The sequence below is a fragment of the Protopterus annectens genome, chromosome 2.part0 (assembly GCF_019279795.1).
Source record: "Protopterus annectens isolate FY-2018-M chromosome 2.part0, PAN1.0, whole genome shotgun sequence".
NCBI lineage: Eukaryota > Metazoa > Chordata > Ceratodontiformes > Protopteridae > Protopterus > Protopterus annectens.
The window spans coordinates 1,798,328,795-1,798,354,661 of NC_056728.1; the positions used below are offsets into that span (position 1 = coordinate 1,798,328,795).

The 25,867-nt window shown below is 40.3% G+C and overlaps 1 protein-coding gene across 1 annotated transcript in view; it reads right to left on the minus strand.

Annotated features, from left to right (window-relative positions):
* The window catches only part of CROCC (ciliary rootlet coiled-coil, rootletin), a 2,018,646-nt gene that overhangs the window by 637,372 nt on the left and 1,355,407 nt on the right, over positions 1 to 25,867 (minus strand). The window contains exon 26 of the mRNA XM_044061829.1: positions 5,670 to 6,054. Coding sequence (XP_043917764.1) covers positions 5,670 to 6,054 — 385 coding nt within the window. The remainder of the gene's footprint in view (positions 1 to 5,669; positions 6,055 to 25,867) is intronic.

Genomic DNA, 25,867 nt, shown 5'->3' on the forward strand with positions numbered 1-25,867 from the left:
TACTTTCTAGGTTTATTGAGTGCACTTTTTAAAATCTGTCCCCGATTTTTTGTCTGTTTCCTTAGTGATTCTAGGCTGGGTCAATGGTATTGCTGGGTATGGTCTCCACAGACAAAAGAGCCCAGGGTTCCTTCTTGCTCTTGCTGTAATATCCACTCAGGATTTTTTGTACAGGGGAGGGGGTGAATGTGAGGGACAACAGATGAGCCTGCATAGGAGTTCAAGAGCCTTAAGGTTTTTGCAAAGGAAGCTCATCTGGAGGAGAGCTAGAATGAAAATAAAAACACAACTCAGGAGTTATCTGCTTCCTGTATACAATTTGGCAGGAAATCCGATCCTGGAACTTTCTTGGCTCTAAGTACATCGACACAGCACAGTTGAGGGAGTGCATTCACAATAATTATAAGTGATTGAACAATAGATAATTGTTACATTTCATTCATACTGAATGGGACTTAATCACAAGCAGATGACAGTCTTCCAGCATACTTCATGAACAGTCAGATATCCCTCAACCATATGCAAGGCTGCCTCCCACAACAAGAACATCTGCCAGAAATCAGGCCGTAATGGAAGGGGTAAACCTTTCCATCTTCATTTCTTTTTGTAGCAATGACTCACCAACAAATATGTGCAAAATCCCTAGCCTCTCCTGGCAGAGAACCCTTACACTAAGATGAAAGGGGGAGGGATGGATGGTGACAGAAGTGGAAGCAAGGACTATTATAATGACTTTTCTCTGCCATCTCAGTCTGTAGGACAGCAACAGCCAAACAGTGGAGTATAGCCAAAGTATGGATGAGGTGAAGGGGTTATGTTGTAAGTGGGTGCAGTAGGAGCTGTGGAAGAAGTGCTGACTGATTCCTGAAAACAGCATTGATAATCCTTTAAGCAGCCACATTTGTGTTCATAGCTGCCTAAATAAGTCAGTGTGTGTGTGTGTGTGTGTGTGTGTGTGTGTGTGTGTGTGTGTGTGTGTGTGTGTGTGTGCGCGCGCGCGTAAGCATGTTTGTGTTTGTCTGTTTATCAGGAATTGTTGCATGGAGAAAGTGTAGATCATAACAGTTGCTGAATTAGATTGATGACTGTTTTTTTAAAGCACAAATGACATCAGTCAATGAACTGCATAAGGCTCTATTACAGCTCTTTGTTCTCACCTTAGCAAAGGGTCTGATAAAAAAATGCTATTATATCACTAGCTCTTTGCTTAGTCTGATGGCTGAAGACCTTACATGTACATGTTTATGTATATGTAAAGCATATGTATGTTTGTCTATATCTGTATGTATATATGGTTTGCTATGAAATTGTTGAAAAACAAAATCTTTTTTTTTAACAAGAAACATCTTTATTAAATTATCACTTATGACATTGGCAATCCTACATTTATATAAATGAAAACAAACCATATTGACACAATCCTAGTTGAATGCATTTTACATCACAAACCATACTGACACACTCCCAGTTGCAAACATTACACATCACTTATAATCTACCCAGTCACTGTAAGGAAATATTACATAGTTCATTCAAGTCCTGCCTTCTTTTAAACCTCATTCCTGCCTGTATGTATTGTTCTGACAATTTCCATTTTTCTATGTAATTTGCTTCTACCCTTTTCTAAAGATCCCAATTCCAGTTGTTTTATCTCTGTTACTATATTCAATAGTTCTAGTACAGTTGGTTTAGACCTTGATTTCCATTTTCTAGTAAGTGCTTTTTTTTGGCAGCCACCATAATTAGACACAGCAAGGCCTTACTATGTCTAGGCAGTTCCGATTCTGGATCATAGCTCAGAAAAATAATTTCCCTAGTTACACCAATCTGCCCACTCTGCATCTCTGACAGAGTAGTCTGCAGTGAATCTTTAAAGTCTACCAACTCATTACACTCCCAGAAAATATGTTGGGAGGGTGGCCTAACGGTTAAGGTGTTTTCCTTACAAACACAAGGTACAGGGTTTGAATCTCACAGGGGATAATTGGCTAGGCTTAAAAATGGCTTGCAAGGGCAGTTAGCCTAGTACTAATCTATGAATCTAATTACCTTTTTCTTCCCATCACACCTCCAACACTTGCTGTCTACCTGAGGAAACATTCTCTGGAATATTGAAGGACAAAATCTTGATCATCAAAACAAAATCCTGAAACAACATCTAAGCGCCAAAATGCTGAAAGACCACAATATTTAAAAAATCTTGACTATCAAATCTCCCTACCAGTGCAAATGCAGAAACAAGTGCTACCATGGGTCCTGCAGGGGGGGCAAGATTGGAAGTTCAATATTATGATCTTCAGCATTTTGGTTCTTAGATATTATGATGTAATGTGTGCCATGGACATCCAAGTTAAAGCACTGTTAGCCAACAGTGAACATGCTTTCTGTGGTATACAACAGGGGTGAAGGGTAAAAATAAAATGTCACAGACTATTGTGCAAGATATAAGAATGGATTATGCTAAATGAGGGAAGTGGTCAAGACTGTTAGCAGACTAGGAGGAAATCAATGCAGTGAACAATTTATGGGAATGAGACAGGGATGGAGTATTCAGGGCTATGGAGAAGGGTGTGAGGAAGATGCAAAAAGAGAAGGCCAGTGAGGCTACATAGTAATGTCAGGGTAGCAATTAGGGCAAAAAACAGGTCTCACAAGAGTTGAAAAGGAGGATCTGGGAAAATGGAGGACCCATAGTATAAAGAAGCAAGAAAACAACAACAAAAAAAAAACAATAATGGTAAGGACAGCAAAGGCGAAAGTTGAAAGCAAGTTAGCAGATGGGATCAAGAAGGGAAGCAGGGTACACAGTCGAAAGAAGAAAGAGTGGGGCAGAACTGGCCAGGCCAAGTAAATGGGAGGGAGAAAACAGAAGCATGGGAAAAGAAGATGTACTGAATTAATACTTTACTTCAGCCTTCACACTGGAAAGCAAGGGAAGGTGCCGGGGAATTAAGAATGGAAAAAACACTGGACAGACACACTGAAAGAGCAGCAGGAGGTTCCGTGGGAACTGACTGTTCTTAGAGAAGACAAAGGACAATGACCAGATGAGTTACCTTATAAAGTCCTGAGAAAACTGGCCAGTATGTTAACAGCTCCCCTTAAGGAGACATTTAACAGGTTACTGGCTAGTATAAAAGTGCCAGATGAGTGGAAAACAGCACTTTTGTTACCTTTGTACAAGTGGGGTGGGAGGGTAGAAAAATCCAGGAAACTAAATGTCTGTTAGCTTAATAATGGCAGGAAAAGTCAGGGAGAAAATCCTGAGGGAAGGCTGATACCATTTCTAAAGCACAACCACACTATGACAGCAAATGAAACAGGCAGACCGTTAGAAGCAACTATCAGTGAAATCAGTTCTAGTTGTATCACTGAGTTACAAATGAACTTGACAGCAGAGTACCACATAAGAAGATGGCAAGAACTGTAAAGGGTTTGCTCTCCAGGATAATATTATAACCCAGTCTCCCAACTGCCACAAAGCACTCTTTGGTTAAACAACTTGCTGAGAGTCTCACTGAGCCCACTTCCAAAAGATACTTTCCGGGCATGGTCTATAAATCTTCAACCATGAAGGCCACAGTAGTATGCAAGAGGAACTTTCCTGAGGATGTACCCAGCAATAATTACTACCCACCTACTCAATTAGACCTTGGATGGTTGAATTAGGCTCCATTCTGTCACAAAGCACATGACATGATCTGCTGATTGGGTGAGTGGAGCAAGTAGTTCTTTTTCCAAGGAACGTGTATGGATACCACAGGGCCCTGATCTGGAGAAAGCCTACATATAAATAATGTAACACTTGGTCATGGGACAAGGGTTCCACCTCATCTGTAAACAGATTTGTGGCAGACAGAAACCTTTTTTGTGACTCTTGGATAACAGTCCCTGCAGATGATTGATCTTGAGGAAGGCTTGATGGTCAGCAGGTGACAGGGGGACAAAATCACCTAAAAAACAACAACAGCCTGTCACTGCTTGTCACAGTAGGAAAATAAATCTACTAATTCCTGTTCGTGCCCCAATACAGAAGTGTTTGGGACAGCCTACTGTAGCAGACTATAATAAACCAGAGCACCTTTAAGCATTGTAATTGAAAGCAGTGTGTACTAATAAGCAAAAAAAAAAAAAAAAAAAAAACATAACTTCAGTCACAACCTGAGAATTTGTAAATAAAGTAGTTAAACACAGGGTAACTTTTTCATCCCAGCTGTACACGTCACAATGACTACTGCTACATCCTTAAAAGGGTATGAATGTGTGGGGGACCAATCTTCTAGCACTAGCTGTGACTGCCCTACTTCCCCTGCTTTTCCCATCAGTTGAGGTAGTTGTGCATTATGCCCCTTCATATTACACAACTATCTACAGCTAAGGGATAAAATGTACCATAACATAACTTAGTAGCATTACTGATGACCATCCCAAAACAATGAATCCTTGCTGCACTCTCCAAGACACCAGCACAACTTAAACATGGCACTACCATAAATAATCTTCCAGTGATCTTTACTTCTACTGGAAAGAGAAGCTGCTCTGCAGATTCTGGAAATAATGAGTTAAATTCCCCAGGGAATGCAAAACATTGTTATAAAGTAGGTGCCAGCAGTGCATTCCCATGGATATCCTCAAGATAACTTAATTATGCCCTTTTTAAAGCTAAAGAATTTATATACAGAAGCAAGTGCCCAGACATCCCAGAGTTATTTCCTCTGTTCAGCCTGAAATGCAATGAAATATACCTGCTTACACTGTCCACTGAAACCAAATGTAATCCTGTTTTAAGACAGAGAAAAGCCTTAGGGAAAAGATACGCTTATTAATGTATGGAAAAATATGGCAGCCAAGCGTATCTTTGTGACAACACTAAAGAAGAAAAAAGGGGTGACTGCCATATGGAAATGATGCAGACTGTGAGTATTCTTGGTGCTGACTTCAGATAAATATAGAAAAAGTATGTCAGTGATAACAAACACCGACTCCGTCTGCAAATGCTCAGCATAAACAGATTATTAACTTATAAATTCTACAATTTATTTAGCTGTCAGACAATATACTGTCGTAGGATCATAGGAGGTTACTAGGCTATTGGCCCTGAGGCCCTTATAAGCCTAGACAAGAGTTTAGCCCATGTTTAGACAAATCAGCACCCAATAACCCTGTCCAGCAGGGACACGGGTGGAATCCCAGGGGTATATTTTCTGTTTCCCATCCAGTTATCCAGATTGCACTTAAAAAGGGGCAAAGAGGTACTCTGCTTGATGTGGACAGGGAGTCTGTTCCATAGATGGGGGAGTCTCTGGGGCACAAATCTGTCTGTAATTATCTGCACTTTACTTGATGCTTATTTATGTTACACTCAATTTATACCACCTACTACATATGTCATTTCTCCAAGCCTCGAGGACTCAATTAGAAATGAGTTGCATTATATCCTTAGTACTTATTCCTTCTGAAATACATAATTTCATGTGAATCACTTCTGTCAATCTCATATTAGGGAAAATAGTTACTAAGTGACAGATAGAGGACAAGAAAGTTCTGCTCTGCAATATAGCTCTCCAACAGCAACAAACATACAAGTTTAACAAGCTCTGCATTTCTGTCTACACAAAACACTTCTAATTAAAGCTCATGAGGAATAAAAACAAACAGCATGTTGCTACCTTTAGTAGGTGAGAGCGGCCTAATAGGTGAGGAGCTCCGGCCACGCACAGCAGGGCTCTGAGTACGTCCAGTGCGGCTTATTCCAAGGGTTCGTCTAAGCGCTGAGTGAAGACTGCCAAGTTTAAACTCCACATCTCGCTTCATGCCTTCTACACGGACAAGCTCTGCCTCAAGCCCACTGATTCTGCCCTCAGCAGCACTCAGCTTCAGGCTTAGCTCAGCTATGTCAGCATGAGCATTCTCTAGTTTGATTTCTAGGTTTCTTGCATTGTCTAAGAGCTTCTTTTCATTTCCACGTGCTTCTTCCAGGCAACCCAAGAGATCTTTTTCTCGAACCCTGAATTCAGTCTCATACTCAGACAACTTCCGTTGAAGGTTGGTAAGCTAAAAAATAAAGACATCAAAGCAATTATTCTTTGAGGCAATGCCAACATGCAGCATATTTTAATTTCTTTGTATACCATACTGCAGAACAGGGGATCTAAAGTGCAGTTTAACAAATTATCCTTTGAGGACCAAAAGCACTGCTGTTTTTCTGGGTGGGTGCAGGCATTCAATCCTATATTCTGACAGCTTCCACTAAAGGCTAGTAAGATAAAAAAACAGTAATAAAAATAACAAGTATGTGAGTACAGGCCTGGCAAGATGGTTTGCAAGAGGGTAGTCTGGAGTGGATGCAATAGCTGGGTACATTATTATGAATATTCTTTTCCCTTTCATATGACTTTAGTATTGAGGAACATTCATACTCACTGTATGCAAACCTCTATAAGCCATTCATGACACCTTGATAATGGGCTAAGGGGATGCTTATGTCCCAAGAACCTTACTTCCCATTCCACTGGAATCATGGGTTATACCTACAGGAAAACATCTTGACAAGATTTTAAAATTAAAGATCTGAAGTTTTACTTATAGACGATCCTAACTCAATAAAAAGTAGCTGGAGTATACAAAAAAAAGGAGACAGAGTGAAAATAACATACTACAGAGGTCCCTCTTAAAAAATTAACCGATATGGTCTGTACTCACATATGTACTGTATATTAAGTCTAAGGAGCTCTATGCTAGGGGCATATGATTTCGACAAAATCTTAAATAATGTTAAAAAATAATCCCAAATTGAGGTAAAAGAGGCCAAAAGGAAAATCAAGAACTTCAAGGCAGGACATACTGAAACAACTCTTGCAAAGGATGTTCTAATTTTAAAGTCAGAATTTAAGCAACAATGCCTGGTAAAACATACCAGTGATTAGGTGACTACAGCACAAAATACCAACTATGGATGCATTTCTAAAATATTCACAACAAGCAGCTTCCTCACCAAAGACCCTGGGCAGTATCTTTATCACCATACTGGCCAGGGCTTGTCAGCCTTTAGGAACAAATAATGCTGAAGGCAATCTATTATATTTTTGTTTGTTCAGAGCAGCCTGTACCAGCAGAACAAAAAAATCAGACAAACTGATTTGCTTCCTATGCTCATGTGGCTACTGAAGGTAAACATGTACCCCCTTCCAGTTTAAAGCAACCAAAAATAAAATTGGAATAGACTTCTTTGGTGAAAGCTTCAAAGTCATATTAGAAAGGAAATGGGATTCAGATGCTCACTCTTTCTGGAATTCTAAGGAAGATGCCTATTAAACATATGTCTCAAAAGCTTAAAAATCTAATGGGATGAGGTAACAACCATCATCAACTGCATCTACTATGACATAAGCTTTACAGTCACTGAATGAGACACCTCAAAAGGAGAACATGATAAAATGATCATGATGGTCAAGACTCACGGTGTACATGGAATCATTACTAGTGGTCAGAAATGAAGGATCTCCTTCAACAACTGTTTAATCAGTCTATAGTAAACTACAATTCTGTCTTTCACCACATCACAGAATAACAATATGGCTGAAGCAAACTTTCATGAAGGTATTACAGTTATCTATGTATGCCGAGTCAGGCCTTGCTTGGTTTAAATGTTGCACTTTTATTAACTGGCCTAAAAAGCCTCCTGGCATCATCTAACAGTTCCAAGGTCTAGAGATCGGTTGAATCAAGAGGAATAAGTGTTGTGGACACACTTCAATAAGGAAATTCTGGCGCCATAATGAATCATTTCTGGGGAGGCCAAACATTCAAAGGTGCCTGAACCATACTCTTCATAGCTACAGTGGGGTAAAAAGAATACGCTCTGTTCTTTCTCCACAAAGCTTTACCAGCAGATATGGCATAAGTGGAAATGAGGAAATATGTAAAGGAACACCCACATCCACCCAACATGTGCATATTTCATGGAGAATGTGCCCACCATCAACTGTCCCTATGCTCTTTAACAGAATAAACTCGATCAGGGGTGAATTCTCCCAGATGGCAAACATTGTGATTTCTAGATTATCCTACATCTGGAAAGTGGGTAAAACAATTCTAGATGAAGCTGAAGCTCCAAGAAGTTGAGGTGATATTTTAAGACAATGTTAAGACTACAATATCCTCTAGGATAAAGACCACCACCAGGAAAATACCCTGGCAAGTGGCCTATTTCCAAGTGGGAAAGTGCTAAGTTACTGAAAAAGCTTTGAATTTAATACCATCTGGTTAATGTGTAATAGCCGAAAATAATTTTAGGCAGTCTTTGAGGCTTCATTTTCCCCACTGCTGTGTGACCTTGGAATTGTTATATATAAGCTGGGAGGATGTGAGGGATCTCTTCTCACATGAGAGATGTACAGGGCTTGCTACCCTGCAAAAAATGTTTTGTGATCACTGTAAGTGGTTTGAAACTTGAAACTTTTTCAGACTAAAAAAGCTTTCAATTAAAAGTTGTTCAGTGGATTGATATGAATCCTTCTAAGGAAGGACCAAGCTACTACATAGATAAGTGGGTGTACCCCCCACCCCCCATTCAGGATAATGGACAATTTCCTGAAGTGTTCTTCACCAAAGCATGAATGCCTGGAAATGCAGCTGCTAAGAAAATAATCTAAATATAGAAACACAAATATGGGTTCTTGGGGGGGGGGGGGGGTAGTTTTAGAAAGCCTTCATATGGAACTGCATTTTTACATCTAAACTGTTTTAAACTGCCAGCTCTGAGAGTGATAACTCTCTTTGAAAAAAGGTCACTGTTTAATGTGCTTTTTGATACGAAAAACTTAGGTTTAAAGTAAAATAGCCTTTTCTGTATTTCAAGTTAGCAACATCTAGGAAACTGGAGTTTCTCATTGAGAAATTGACTGTCTCTCAGAAAAAAACAGTGAAAATGCAAAGTTTGCCACGTCCATGTAAGTGTTAAAAACATGCACTGCTGGACATACTAACAATGGCAATCTTCAGTCACCAAAGCAAACTGTTTTGTACAATAATGTCAATGTTCAAAATACAGTGTGATAAAAGCTGTTTCACTATCAGCAATAATACTTCAGTTAACTAGTATCAGGATTCACCTCAGCTACTTCCATTATTGGCAAATATTTTATTTATTACATAAGAATAGCATAAGAACAGCAGCAAATGCATTCTAGATTTTAATTTTTGGAATTTCAAAAATATGTGAGGACTTATTACACCCCCCTCACAGGCCTATTATATCAGCTAATGGTTGTAAAACAGAACCATTAGCTTTACATGTTGAAAATAACTAAGTATATTATGAGATAAACAGATTCTTATATACATTATTCGTGGCATTTTTTTAATTATTCTCACGTTTCAATATTTCAAAAGCTGATAATAAATTAGCTACTACTAACATTAATGGCTGGATTCATTAACACCTACACTAAGTGCAGATGATCTGCATTCAAGAACACACTACCATATTTTTTTGTGCTTTCGAGTCACTCAGAAAAATTACACTAAATGTACATGTACTCTACACTTTCTGGTAACCTTTCTGAATCCCCCCCCCATATTTAAGACTGCAAGAAAATCAGTAGGAAGAACAAGGTGTGAGTGATATTTGTGCTGCCTGTTCAGTCCGAAAAGTGTACAATTAGTGTAGGTATTAATGAATCCCAAGATAAGTCTTTGTATACTTGTACTATACAAGAGGTGGGAGAAGAGGATTTTAGATGATGCTGTTTGAAGTACACTATTTTATCTAATTGGGATTTTTATAATTTATACTCCAAATGAAAGTCCTCCATTTGTCTAGACAAGAAAATGTATTCTATTATAAAAGCAATTGAGCAGCTTCATCCTATAACAACAAATGCACTTTATCAAAACTGTTAAAACCATTATCAACCTCACTTTAAAACTGAGTATCAATCATCTGGTTGTCATTAGCCAATCAAAATCATCAAATAAAATGAATATGCATATAACCCTGAAAGTGATAAAATAGTTGCATAGTACTGTATGTGTACCATTGTATGAACATGAACCAATACTATTCCAAAGATTTTGGTTTCAACACATACTACAATATAGAAACATTGTCTCCCGAAAACTTTGTGGTATTGTGACAAAATTGCCCAAAAATTCTTGTTTAAACCTGTATTTCCATCGATTTCCCTTTCAGAGATGTTTGTTTTACCAATAACAAAAACACAAACACATTGTAGTTCGGACAAATAAGTGAATGCTTAAATAGTGTACGGTTAACACTTCCCCTTCTTAATGTCTGTTTGGTGCTCATAAATCTTTTCTTTAAGGGAATGCTCTGTTTTCCCTACATAATATGCTTCTCAGGGAAGATATTGTGTGAGATATACTACTGCCCTGATGTTCCAGTTACATCTACCAGGGCAACAGATTGTCCTCTGACAGTTTTTAACTGAGGCATTTGTTGTGTCATAAATATACTTACATTGTCTGCATGTCCCATATTTGGACATTTTTTCTATTGAGAAAGATAGAAACATCTGATAAGCTGTCTATTATGGTCTTGATAATACATGCCCTTCTAAAAACATCTTTTGGTTCAACATCTGAAGTCTGCATAAGGTGCAAGGGTATTAACTTTCCCCAGTTCAATTTTACAATTTTGCATGTGTGAATGTCTGATGTAAAAAAAACTAGTATGGCAAGGCTAGCCACCTGGCAGTGTAAAAACTTGGCTCTAGATGATAAGTGACACCCTGACCCCATGTGCAACAACGGGAAAAAGGGGTTGTGGATGGATGGATCCTGTGTCCACTCAGAAAGATGTGATGAAAAGAGTCAGAATTTCTAGCTCAACTACTGCAAAATTTGTTCAAAACAAACCCCAAGTCTTTCAGAATGGGTTTGTAAACCTTACTTCTACCAGTAATAGCTACAGCTGCCATCTCTTCAGTAAGTTGAACTTTGTATTACATGTTGATAAGTATATATATGGGTCTATTTCACTATATCAAAATACCAGATCGTTGACTTTTAAGTCATAGGTTCATAGGTGTGTTCATAGGTGTGTACTAGGCTAATGGCCCTGGAGCATTTACAAGCCTAGCCCATAGGATTACCCTGGAATCATGGCACCCGACCTTAGTTCCTAGTGCCTCTGTCGAGTAGACACTGGAGTGATCCCTGGGGTGAATTTTCTATTTACCATCCACTCATCAAGATTTCTCTTAAAGAGGGCCAGTGAGGTGCTCTGCTTGACATGTATGGGAAGTCCATTCTATAGCATAGGCAGTCTCTGGGTTATGAACCTGTCCCTCCAGCATGCTCTGTTGATTGTGGTAATGAGGTTGAAGTCTCCGGAGTGTGTGGTGCCGAGGGATTAGGATTTCTTTAGATGTAGCATTTCTAACAGAGCTGGGACAGACATGGCTTTGTAAGTCAAGCAGAGATCACCTCTAAGTAGGCAATATGAGACAGAATAGTTGGAGTTTTTTGAGTCTGTCCGTATATGACAAGTGTTTAAGGCCTAGGATCCTCTTTGTGAAGTACTTTTGCAGCCTCTCCAGTTTTTGCAGGTGTCTAGTGAGGTACATGCCAAATGAAGCATTGTACTCGATGACTGGCCTAATGAGAGAAGAGTAGAGGGAGACAATGACCTCTTTCTTCCAGGATGCAAAACCCTTAGTAATGAGATGTGCCACATAAAAGGACTTTCTGACCACAGTGACAATGTGGTGGTCAAAAGAGAGGTTGCTGTCCACCTGTGTTCCTAGATCTCTTATAACACCTTCTGTGTTCAGTGGACTACTATCAATGTGATAAATCAAGGGAACCGGGTTTTCCCCAAGGGGGATGACGACACATTTTTTGGCACCATGGTCCTGACACCAGTCATTGGTCTCATTGAGGCCTTTCTATAGGATGTCAATATCACTTGGGGAGTTAATAACAGCTCCCAACTTGCAATCGTCTGCGAACTTTGTCAGCCAGAGTCCCTTCGTGTTGGCCTGGACTTCACAGAAGTAGATATCAAACAGGAGAGGACCCAGGACGAACCCTGTGGGACTCCACTCATGACTGGTCAACAGTCTGACTTGGAGTCAGCTACTTTCACACTGTGAGTTCTATCTGTGAGCCAGTTTGCAACCCACCTAGTGATACAGGGGTTAATGCCTAGCTTAGTGAGTTTTTCTATGCTTCCTGAGTGGGGAATGGTATCAAAGGCCTTGGCCAGATCAAGGTAGGCTGTATGAACCACCTTGCCTTCATCCACAGCTCTGGTGACTAACTCAAAGAAGTCGACCAAGTTGAGCAGGCATGATCTACCCTTCACAAAACCAAACTATGTAGGATCCAGAGTTTGGAGATTCCCTATATCCTTGTTTATTAGGTCCAGCATGATGCATTCCATAGCTTTGCATATCAGACTCGTCAGGCTAATGGGGCGATAGATCCCAGGGTCTGCAGTCGCTCCACCCTTGTGGAGAGGCATGACTGTAGCAGTGCACCATTCAGTAGGGACAAAGCCTGAGGTGAGGTTGTGATTGAACAGGACACACAGGTGAAGTGCCAGTTCACTCTGTAGTTCATGTAGAACACAGCCAGGGATATTGTCAGGTCCCATAGAAGCTGTATTCTTGGCTTTGGACAGTGCTGTTTTAACCTGTGGAGCAGTAATACTGGGTGCCTGGCAATCTACTGGTATTGTGATTGGTCCTTTGGGGGGGTAAAGTTGTCACTGAATCTGTCGGCCAGCATATTGGCAATATCTGTTGGCTTGGTATAGGAGGTAACATTGTGCAGTAGCTCAGAGCAAATCTGGGTATTGCCGTGGAGATTCTTTACATAACTATAGAAGGCCTTGTGGTTGTCTTTACTATCTGCTACAATTCTGTTTTCATAGCTAGCTTTACAGCATTTGATGAGGGATCTCAGCCTTTTGTTGAGGCTGATAAGGGAGTTTTTCCAGTCTTGGGACTTCACCTTATTCCACATCAGTTTCCTCCTTCTGTTGTAGAGTTTGTTTATGGCAGGGGACCACCAGATTGGCTTCCTTTTTTTTTTTTTTTTGAGGAGAGTGTCTTGGTTCTACTGGGCATGGTGAGATCCACAAATTTGTGTACGTGTTCGTACAGTGCATTGGTGTATGATTCGGTGGTCATGTAATTATTCTCCATTTGCATGGGTGCCGTGAAGTTAGCTCCCTCTGTTTTTAGGAGCCCAAAGTTAGCTTTGGAGAAGTTTTTCATGGTGGTTACCTTTGTGGGGAGGGGGGGGGGGGAGTGGGAGGGATTTGTATTTTCCAAGGTGATTAGTTTGTGGTCAGATCTAACCAGGGAGGAGTTGACTACTGGTGTAGAGCAATGATTGCCCATGTTAGTAAGGATGTTGCTACCTCTAGTGGGGGTGAGAACGAGCTGGTCTAGGGCATTGGAATTAATGAATTCCAGAAAGCGTTGGGCAAGTGAATTGGTGCATGAGTAGTTTTCCCAGTTAATGGAGGTGTAGTTGAAGTCGCCCAGTATGAGAAGGTTAGGCTGGACCCTAATATTCTCCAGGGTGCTTAGGAACATGGAGTGTGAGTCTTGGGACATGGATGGGGACCTATAGCAGGCTACTGATCCCTTCATAGGGAGCTAAATATTGATAAATAAAAGTTATGTGCTCACCATAACTATGCATCTGTGTTTTTCCATTTTCATTCTTCCTCAGCAGATGAGTCTCAGATCTGTCCTTGGATCCGGCTCAGCCGTATTTACTTAGACTCTTGGATTCGACACTCGAGCTCCCCCATTTACCCATAATGCCTCAGATTCCAATTCCTCAGCTCAGGTTTGCTGCTCCATAAAACAGAAAGACTAACCATACCCCAAATAAAAGGAAAGACAGGGACTCAAATAGGAACAATGGTTCCAACATCGCTATCAGGTCACTCAGAGATGAAAGGTCAGGTGGAAGGAGGGGAAGAAGTTCAGGAAGAATGAACATGGAAAACACAGATGCATAGTTATGGTGAGTTCATAACTTTTATATCTGATGTTGTCATTTTCATTCTTTCTCAACTGATGGGACAGAGTCCCCAGTTAAGAGAACCTTGGATGGCCCTCATGGAAGGATATTCTGGAGTACCGCAGAATCAAAGGCAGCACTGCTTCTGGAGATCAAATCCAACTTGTAATGAGTAAATAAAGGTATGAGCATTGAAGAAGTGGCTGCAGCACAAATATCAATAGAAGCTCTGGACCAAAAAGCTGAAGTAGCAGCTATGGATCAAGTGGAGTGAGCTTTTCGAGGTCTGGGCAAAGACAAACATTGTTGAGTGTAAACAAACAATATGCAATCTGTTAACCACTTTGCTAAGGTAACTTTGGAAACTGGTTTTCCCAACTAGTTGGAGGCAAAGGAGATGAACTAATGACAATTTTTTTCTAAAATCCTTTGTTGTGTGGAGATAAAAATGGAGCTGTTTATGCACTTCTAAAAGATAAGGCATGTATTCACATTTGTTAGAAAAATTTAGGAAGAAAACAGACAAGCTGATGACTTGATTGATGTTCATCTCCAAAGCTACTTTGGAAAGAAAGAAAGGATTGGTACATAATGTGACCCTAGAAAAAAAAAACAAGTAAGGAGATTTTGCAAAAAGTGTTTGGAGTTCAGAAACTCACCTTACTAAAGTAATGGCCACTAAAAAAACTGCTTTCCAAGAAAGTAACTTGAGATCAGACTTGGCCAAAGGCTCGAAAGGGATCTGAGTCAAACCCTACAGTCACAGCATAAGATCCCAGGGTGGAATAGGGTTTTTAACTGGAGGCCTAAGCAAAAAAGTACCTTTAAGGAAAGCTTTGCACAGTTTGGAAGAAACTAAGGGTGATGTATTATCACCAGTATGATAATTTGAAATGGCTGCTAAATGAACTTTGATAATGGAAAAACTGGCCCTTTCTTGAAAAACCTAAGTAAGGAAATCTACAACAGCAAGAACTGGTGCAGTAAAAGAGTCCAGGTCTCTCTGGTGGGCTCAATAAGAAAATCTTTTCCATTAATTCTTGTAAATTTTTCTAGTGGAGTCTTTTTGGAGATGATAGCAGTGTCTGGCGGACAGAAGAGGAAAGCCTGGGCTGTCTATCCATTAATGGAACTGAAGAAACCATGTGGTCAACTTGAGGCCTACAGTGTCTGGATGTGTCACTGCCATGGGATGAGAGATTAGATCTGGACTGGGGTCCAAAATCCAGGGTGGACACAGAAGATGAGAATGCAGGAAGGGAAACCACACTTGATGAGGCCAAAAAGGAGCAATGAGGATAACCTTGCTCTTCAACCAAAGTGCTTTATGAAGAAATGTGGGGATTAGAGGTAAGGGGGAATAATTGTAAAGTTAACTGGAGGGTCAAACATGGCTCTTCGTGACTCCTTCTGTGGACGGGGGGAATCAGGGCAAAGACCTGTTGCACTTGTCACAGCAAGGTTGACCCCACTGACAGAAAATATTCTCTGCCACCAATTGGTTGAGAGATCTCATATGTGGCATCAGAATGGGCCTGCTGAGTTTGTCTGCTAGCATGTTGGATTTCACCAGGATATGCATTGCCATAAGAAAGCTGTTAGAGGAGATCAACCACTGCCAAACTCTCACTGCCTCTTGGCAAAGGGGATAGGAGCAGGTTCCCCCTATTTGGTGATGTTCCAAACTACTGACATGTTGTCTGTTTGGATAGCAATTGTCCTCAAAGGGAGGGAGTCCTGAAAGGCCTGTAATACAAGGAGGACCCCCCTCATCTCCAGGACACTGTTACACAGATTGTCCAAGGCACATGGTGCCCAGAAGAGGCCAGTCTGTCCCAAGAATGCCCCCACCCCATTTGGGAGACATCAGTGGTTACTTTGGCTACCGGGGGTGGAAACACAAAGGGGCATCCCTGATAAACTTCAATGCACTGTACTCACCAAAACAGGGAATTCTTGCAAACCCAAGAAAGTTTTACCAGAGAGAACAGAGCCTGTAGAAGAACAGTCCACTGAAGAACATGCATATGGAATTGAGCCATCGGGACCAAAATAATAGCAGCTGCCATTGAACCTAAAGCCTGAAGAACAAGTCTTTCTGTGGGAGAAGAGTGGGATAGACTCTGTCTCACCTACAATCTTATGGACTGTACTCTGTTTGATGGAAGAAAGGCCAGTTGACTGGAGGTGTCCAGACGAGCTCCTACAAACTGCAAGACTTGAACAGGTTGTAGATGGGACATGGCATAACTGAATCTGATTCTTAAAGACTGATGTAATTGGAGCAAGTAGTTCCTGGCCTTCTCAAGGAGATATCTCGTTGTGGTGGAGAAGAGCCAGTCATCTAGGTAAGGAAACACTCTGAATCTGAGCAGTCTCAGGTGAGTTGCTACCACTGTCATACACTTGGTGAACAACCTTGGGGCTGTGGTGATACCAAAGGGCAGGGCTTTGAACTGGTAATGACTGAAAGCACAGACATCTTCGGGAGCGTCTGTTAATTTTGATGTGACAGTATGTGTCCTGGATATTAATGGAACACATCCAATTGTTCTTCTGTAGAAAAGGTAGAATGGACTGAACCATGACCATCTGGAACTTGGAGTTCTTTACAAACTGATTGAGACTGCTGATGTTCAGAATGGGTCTCAGGTCCCCTGTTTTTTTTTTTTTTTTTTTTTTTCTGGCACTAAAAAGAACTTTGAGTAAGTTCCAAATCCTCTTGAGTCTGGTGGGACATCTTGAATGATATTTTTGCCTAGCAATTTTTGAATTTCTAAGGCTAACTCCTGCTGACTGGGTGGAAAATCAGGGAGCCTCTCCTGTTTGGTTGGAAGGATTTGCAAAAAAGGAATGAAACAGTTTCTGGATATAATTCTTCTGTACCCAAGTGTCATTTATGATTGATGCCCAGGCTTCTGAGTACAGAGATAAGTGCCTCCCCCCGACTGCCCCCACAGTAGAGCAGTTGGGCAAACCTTCAGGAGTACTGGAAGGGTTTATCAGAGAAGGAATCGCAAAATCCTTGGTTTTGTGACCACCTCTGCCATGAGGATGGTGTCTTCCACTGGACCTTCTCCGTCTGCCTCTGGGGAAGTTTTCCCTCATGAGTCCTGGACAGGACTTTGTGACTTTCGAAACCACAACTTTTTACCTCCGTGTGGATTCCTGGAAACTTTTTGCAGGATAGAAAAATGTACTGCCACAGCAGACAAGGTCTTACTGTCTTGTTCACTATAGGAGATTGTTTCTTTCACTGTTGGACCAAAAAGGAATATCCATCAAAGGGAGCACTGATGAAAGCAAACCTGAAGAGCTCCGCAAAATCACATAAGCACATCCAGGCATGTGTCCCGACAACAATGCCTGAACCCACCACCCATGAGGAGCCTTCCACTGCTTGAGCGATTAACCTCATGGACATGTTGGAAACAGAATGAAAGGTGGCCAGCTGCAAAGACAAGTGTTTGTGCTCCTCTGCTGACATTATCCGAGGAAGAGATTTGGAGAGTTCTTTAATCAAGTCTCCCTGTAATCTGGTGAAATGTGCCAAATAATTGAGTGACTGCAGAGCAAAGGTTTCTGAGGAGGAAACACACTTTCCAAATCTGTTCTTCGCCCTGGAATCTCTGTTAGGAGAGTGGAGAGAAGAGCCCTGTTCTGCTAGCTCTTTCTTAGTGGTTGCCATTACAACTATGGCACCCACAGGAAGTCCCTTACTCCAATGAGGCCTATTTTGAGCGGAGCCAAAAATTTATCATGGCATCTAGGGATGGGCTCCACACTATTTGGTTCCTTCCATGTCCAGTGAGACACATCTGCCAAGGGGGTAACCCAAAACATAGATGGGTGGGACCCAAAAGCTTCTTGAAACACTGATTCCTCCTGGGAAGGGGGAATCAGAAGACCATCTACCTTTCTGGTTAAGAATCCCTAGAATGTCTCCAAAGGAGACATCTTCTGGTGGAGACCTTGGGGACCCTCCCCTTCAATGAAATCAGTGTCTTTGGTTAAAGATTCATGAGGGGAATCTATGTGGCTCTTTATGCAAGACCTCTTCCAGGGGACCTCATCAGTGGGATGATCTGGAGAGGTATTGGAAGAGAGTGGAAGTTCCTGGAGAGGAACTGCCTGGAAGCTCAGAGAGGCCAGCTGTCCCTGTGGGATAGATTGATGAGGCTCAGAACTCAGATATGAAGGAGGCAGAGGGGGTAGGATCTGAAGAGATAAGAGTAGACTGGATTCTCAGCTGAGAGATGGCCCTCTCCACCACCTCAAAGGCAGAAAGACTGTGAAAAGCCATCGCTAGCCTCACTGCAGCTGAAGCTCTAGGTGCTGCCAAGCCCCAAGCTCCTGCTGGGAGGGAAGAGTCGGACCTGAGGTATCCAGTGCCAAAGATGGTTCTGAAAATTTTGCAGTCAAACCCATCCCCAGGATCTGGTGCTGAAACTTTGGCTCTGAAACTCATCCTGCTCTACTTGGATCGGCACCGAACAAGTCAAGGACACAGTCAGAGTTGAAGACCTAGCTATCTTCAGATCAGACACATCGACTCTTGAAATTCTTGGACCTGAGAGCTCTGAAGTCACTGGACAGATCGGAAAAGGAGAAACAAGTGGATGAGAGACAGGTGGGAGGTTAACAGATCCAATGGGAGCCGGAGCTGCTAATACCCCCATCTGAATCTGAGCCCTGAGGAACTTCTGCATCTTCATATCCACATCTGCTTTGGACAGATTCTGGGAGTACCTGATAGAGGACAATGTGGAAGGGGGACTTGACATTCTCTTGAGTCTCCTGTAAGAGATTTCAGTGTTCATGACGTCAGACCTGAAGGAGTTGATTCTGATCTTTTCACTAATTTAGCTGGTGCCTCTGAGGCTGGAGCAGGTTTTGGAGAATTGCCAGGAGAGTCTCTTCTCTGGTTCCTGGATTCAGAAGGATTTTTGTTTCTTTGCGGGGGTTTGAGCCCCTGAAATAGAAACAGCAGTGGAAGAAGCAGACAAAGGAAGCAAACCTTTTAAAACTAGTTTATTGCAGTGATCTCTCAAGGCCTGAGAACTGAAGCCCACACAAATCTGACAAGAGAATTCAAGGTGGGCTACTCCTAAACAATACACGCACTCACAGTGTGCATCAGAATTTAGTAACTTATTCCCACAGGAACTGCACTGCTTAAAACTTGTTGTCTTTTCAGCCATATTAACAAAAAGGTAGAAATATAAGAAAGAAAGAAAGATTTTTTTTATATAGAAAACATAAAGGAAGAAGAAATACCAGCAATGGTATATCAGAAATAAAACAGGTAGGAAACTTTAAGGAAGCAAAAGGGAATTACTAATGATGGCAAAAGCAGTATCCTGAAAAAAAAAAATGGGTAGGAAAATGTTAACGCAGAAAAAAGCAATAATTAAACAAAAAGGGAGGAAAGCTGAAATATAAAGAAGAAATATAAGAAGAAATATAAATATGTTCTATTTTAGCTCACAAATAAGACTGATAAACACCCCTAAAGCTTGAGACAGCATGACCCATGTCCAAAGCGTAGAAGCAGCAAATGAGATCTAAGGTTTTACAGGGCTCTGATGCGTTATGGGTAAAGGGAGGAGCTTGAGAGTCTGAGTAAATGTGGTTGACCCGGATCCAAGGACAGATCCGAGACTCATCAGCTGAGGTCAAGAATGAAAATGGACAACACTGAAAAAAGATAATGTGCTCCACTGACATTTCTCTAAGAGAAAAAATTTTATCAGTACTTTTGGACTATCCCCAAGATAGTCTAAAAAAAATTCTATATAATTTTACATCACTCTTTCTCTTACTAGCAACCATCTTACTGTACCTCTTATGGCATGCTCTAATACACCAATCTACACTTCTCATTCACATCTTATACTTAATGCAACTTCTCCTTCCAACTACTCACACTCTAATATCCTTCACTTGACTCAACAATCCTATCATTTCCACTTAGACAACATACAGCTGTAATCATCACACAGACATTTCATTTTCTAAATGAGATTTGTCTTGTTTTAGTGTAAATAATATATACAATATAACAAGGATAATTATTATGTGTAGTCCTTAAATTTTGTTACTGATAATTGTATTTCATAGATGTGTATTTTTATTATACTCTTGCTCTCTCACACTAAATGTAGTTCTAACTTTCTTTGTATTCCCAGGTTGATACTGAAATTGGTCACTTCTGATCAGTGTTCAACCCTGGCAAACATATTTTAAACATAAAGATAAATAAACAGATTTTGAAGAGAGACTGGAAAAGCAATTTACAAGAATTTTTCTCCAAAGGAAGGTCATCCGGTGGAGAGAGTGACTGAAAAAAACAACTCAAGATTTATTTGCTTCCTGTATATGATTTGGCAGGACATCTGATCCTGGGACATTCTTGTTTCTAAGTACATAGACAGAGCACAGTTGAAGGAGTGCATTCACAATTATAAGTGATTGAACAATGGGTAACTGCTACATTTCATTCATAATGATTGGGAGTTAATCACAAGCAGATGGCAGTCTTCCAGTAATACTTCATGACCAGTCAGGTATCCCTCGGCCACATGCAAGAGGTTTTAGTTGAATCTAGAACAGAAGCAGCTGTTAAAAAAAGGGATAATTAGTAGGACATATAAAATATTGCATAACTATAAGAACCAATCAGAGGAGGTTAGAAAAGATTGGGAAGGGAGACTGGAAAAGCAGTTTACTAGAAAACAATGGGAAAATATATGTATGGCCCTCAAGTATTATATTAAATGGGGAAATGTAAAAATATTTTGTTTCCTTTCCTGTTAATGTATGTCTTAAGTGATAATTTAATAAAGGTGTTTAAGAAAACAATTGATCCCCCAAAATAAAGTAAAATAAATAAATACATACATTTTTCTAATAAGCATACCTAACAATAACGTATAAATACTCACAGTAATAAATATTACCAAGAAGGTTCCAAATTCAACTCTCCAGGTGTCATGGCAATGCATTTTATAAAATAAAACATGATTCTAATGTATTTAAAGCTAACAAATCAGCACCTCCTCTTGGCAAATGCACTGAAGCCAAAACTTCATAAACTTCAGCTCATGTCACTCTCAAGCATGTTCTACTATGGGATCAGCTATATTTTTGTTTGACGTATATACTCACCTAGACTTGTGTCCTGGAGTGAGACCAATGATGTGATTAGAGGCCTGCCAGCATTCTTGTGCCAAATTAAATATTCCACAGATCAATGAAGGCTGTTTCACTACTTTCTCAATGGCAAGATCATTCCTGAATGCCTTGTGTTGCAAAGAAGGGACTATTTCAAAGCTTTTTATGTACTTTTCAGTGCCCCTTTTTTAGGCAAGAAACAACAGAAGACTATCCTAGACAAAGGCTTTTATACATCAAGCTACAAACCTAAGCTGTAAGAATAAGTCAGCTCAGTACAAAATGAGGCAAGGTGCCTGAGGACACCAGAAACCAAGGCGAACAAAGCACAAAAATCAGGCACCACCAGGAGGTTCAAGAATCTCAATGTCTATGATAAATCGAAAAAAAAAAAACGCTCTTTATTCACTGAGTACACATAAATGCAGCACTCTCAACAGCGTTTTCATCCAGCGAGGACTTCATCAGATGTAAAACAAATGTGTAACAAGATGTTAATTTCCTTTTTATACCCCCATGTTCCATTAAATTTAATAATTATTTAATAGCATTAATGATGTAATAACACAATTAATTCATGCCAAACAAAAACAACAGCTAACCCCTAAAAAAGAGACTAAAACTTGGAATACTCATCCAAATACTAAAATACTAGTAAATATATGTATAAATATAAATATATATCTTTAATATGTAACACCTGAATAGATTAAAGATGTAGGAATAAAAAATAATAGACAAAAAATAATAAAAAACTTTGAACTTGATATTTTAAATGCATGTAAAATAATACAATACTGCTTCCCAGTGGTGAGAAACCTCTATTAAATAATTATTCAATTTAATGGAACATGGGGGTATAAAAAGGAAATTAACATCTTGTTACACATTTGTTTTACATCTGACAAAGTCCTCGCTGGATGAAAACGCTGTTGAGAGTGCTGCGTTTATGTGTACTCAGTGAATAAAGAGCTGTTTTTTTCGATTTATCGTGGACATTGAGATTCTTGAACCTCCTGGTGGAACCAGTCAACTCACTGATCAAAAAAAAGGAAACATGACTGCATCCTTAGCAACCCTGGTACATATTGAGACTCTAGGTGCTGAAGGAATGGGTCAGGGGATGGGAGTGAGAGGCCACTGTTAGCTCACCCAACCCAGAAGAGAAAGACGGTTTGGCCTGTTGCATATCTGTCACCTGGTGGAGGTCAAGTGATATAGCAATAGCAAGGAAGACCCACAGACAGGAATGTTGGTCTGCCAAGCAGCATGTAGTGCTGCAGATGGATTTTAGTGTATGCATGAAAGGACACAAGCAGTTTTGGGCGTGTGTATGGAAGGGCAAATCACATCTAGGACAGCACTGTAGATACCACTTCACCGATGCATCCTTCAACTACTACAGGTTGGCAGTTACAGCACATAGTCTCCTAACAACTAGTGGACGCTGTCTGAGATTTCTTATGCTATCTTTCCTCTCCAAATGCCTTACAATACGAAGAGAAGGGAGGAACAAATGTTTTTTGGTGATACGGCCAGATGGATATTGGAAATGGGGGCTAAAAATGATGAAATAAAAAATTCAAAAGGTGGCTACAGCCTTACTATGAACCATTAAGAAAGCCTGTGACATCTCCTCTGGCAATTAATACATTTTCAAAGCTCCAGCTGTGTAGAACGGAATGAGACTCCGTGGATTCGTGGTGCACCCTTTGTATAGGAAAAATCAGACAACAAGACAGAAGAGAGCAGTCTGACAGGAAACCACAGATACTCTTGTCATTACTTCACAGGAAACAAACTGCTTTTCTTCCTAATAATGCCAGCAAAAATGATTCCATATGACAGGCTGCCTTTCTGAGAGCTATGTCTTATGCCAGTGCATCACAGAGATCAGTAATGAAGCATGAAAAACGACCTTTATTCCTCAATAGATACAGAGTCTTATAATGGGTGCTTCAATGGAACCATTAATAAACTAGATGCCTCAGTTTATGGCTTAGTGCTGGACCTACTCACTTCCCTACAGAGGGGCATGCAGATACGTTGCTCTGTTTTTTCACTTACCACATCATGGCTCTGGTCTCAACTTCATTTCCAGAGCATGAATACAAAAACACTCCTCTCAGTTCAAACAAGGCTATATACAATTTCCTTTCCTGGGGATTCAATTTGCCCTACATCAAAGGGGGTCCTGAGAGGGCTCCCAACCTAAAAGTGAAGCATTCAACATAAGAATCTGCAACAGATTCAAATGGAGGAAGGGAACCAACACAAAAACTGATGGAGATAGTCCACCACTTTAGATTTTGGTGACAAATGTTTGAAAAAAAAAAGGTCCACAAAGGCATACTGACACTGCAGCCACTGAAACACACTGTTTACTGAAACACTCTCATCTGACGGTAGTAATCAGGACAGTAAATATGGCCACTATCAGACCACAACTTGAATAGCAGCTTTGGGCTTCCAAAAACTTCTCTAACCATACTCTAGATGCCAAGGCTGTGATCTCTAAGGACTGCTTTAAGAAACAATCAACACTGAAAAATATTTAATGCCACCATGACAAAGAGAACCTTTTGAACTTGTAAGGAAAATATTAATCACAGATTATGGTGATTCCTGTGGCTTACAGCTATGGAAGGATAAAAGCATGGGCTGCTACCAAGGAGTCATTTTACACAACTAGAAGCCAGTCATCCAATACAAGAACACTAGGAGAACCTTCCATTTCAAGGCCTACACTCCCTTTTAAAAGCCCTTTCAAACACTTGTGTAACGGTTGGACCAAATTGCAACACTCTGTATGGAAAGTGGGGTCTCCTAGATTGAATTAAAATAAACTGGTGTAAGAGCCCCAGATAAAGATGTGTCAAATGTAATCTAACATGCCCAGTAACACCATCTATGTACTCTTTTAGCATGGGCATGACTCCCTAGACAACCACCATCTGAAATTAAATTTGATATTCTGGATGTGCGCTTTAAAGCTGCTAAGGTCCAAAATGCCACTTCTTATGAAAAAAAAAAAAGAGGTGTGAACTTGAACCCCTTTCTTGTTTCTGGAGAGTAATGACGGTTCTGGAACCCTTCTGGGGAGTAGACTCTGGGCTTACTCCAGAAGTTCTGTACAGAACAACATCTTAAGCTGTTACTTGGGAAGAACCTATAAGCATCAATATATGGTTATAAGAAACTACATTCATAACTCACTAGTCCTACAAGTTTGGCCAGATATCAATAACCATTCTCCCATGTGCAGTCCTGAGGAATTATTAGAAATGCCTCAGTATCTATTGCTAAGTGTCCCTTCTATGAGAATTCTCAAGTGGGACTGGGGTGAGTAGAGCTGCCCGATATTTGCCTACCCTTCTTATCCAACAAGTGGGCTTCTTCTTCTTTGGGAAACCAAGAAGCAAAACACGTAAACCAGATGGTACCATAAAGACCTACTTCTTTTGTCAACATCTCTGTTCTTTTCTACAGATTATCAATGGAATCAAAAGAAATCTGACCAAACAAAGATTAATTCCAGAAGGCCCCACCCAGAATGTCCTATGCCAGCTCATTCTTAAACAATTATAGCCTGAGCCATGCCATTTGACACAAAACACAGGACTGACATTGCCATCCTTCTTATGGCTAACTGCAGTCAAAATAACAGTAAAGAAGCTGATGGAAGGGTCTTTCCCCAGAGAATTGCTGATCATAGAATCAGACATTCTGTCAGCTTTTTCACAACCTGCTCAAAAAGCAAAGGATGAAACTGCATAGAGTAAGCCAGACATTTCAAGGCTGTAAGGTCATCAGTGGAAGAAAAAAATCAAGTGTTGGTAGGACAACAGGTAGCATAATTGCCTTTGGTGCAAAAGGCTGTGGGTTCCACTCCCACGCCAGGTAGGTGGATTGCTGATATTTTGGTGCACTTGAAGAGGGGATGGGGGTGCTGTACTCCTGGGTGTGTCCTCCTACAGGCAGCTAGGGAAGTTAAATATGATTGCCAAATAGACTCCAGTTCAAACACCTGTCAAATAACGTGGTTTATGTGGCAAAGTGCTTGAATGGCCCTATTTTCTATGTAGGCAAGACTGCTAGATCTTTTAAGACTAGAATAAGTGAACATTTACTACACAACAGACACAGTAGACAGACAAACGCACCTGCTAGACATATTAACGAATGTAGGAATCATGTTTTTCGATTTTTTTGTGATCCAACATTTTTATAAAGATCCACAAGGGAGATGTCTAGATTTTCGTTTGGATGTGTGTGAGTTAAGATGACAACTTATGCTTGATGCCACTATATATCCAGGCATAAACGAAGCAAATAGCATTTTGAAATTAAAAAATATATTAGGGTAAAATCCCTTTATTATAGGGGATTAGTATTTAGTTTTAATAACACTTTGCGTAGTATATTTATATTTATTATGTACTTGTTATAAGTATTAGTAAATGTTTATTTTATATTAGGCTAACATTATTTCTAACATAGATATTCCTATAATGTCATGTCCCTTTAAGAATTAATTGATGTATAATTAATGGTTTACTATTTTATATATAAGGATGGGTTAGTAAGTGTGTTTTTTGTAATTTATTCTGAAGAAGTCCCTTGTCATAGAAGGGAAGAAAGAGCTCAACATTTCCAATAAAGCTGCTTGGTGTTAGCTGTTCGTTTCTTC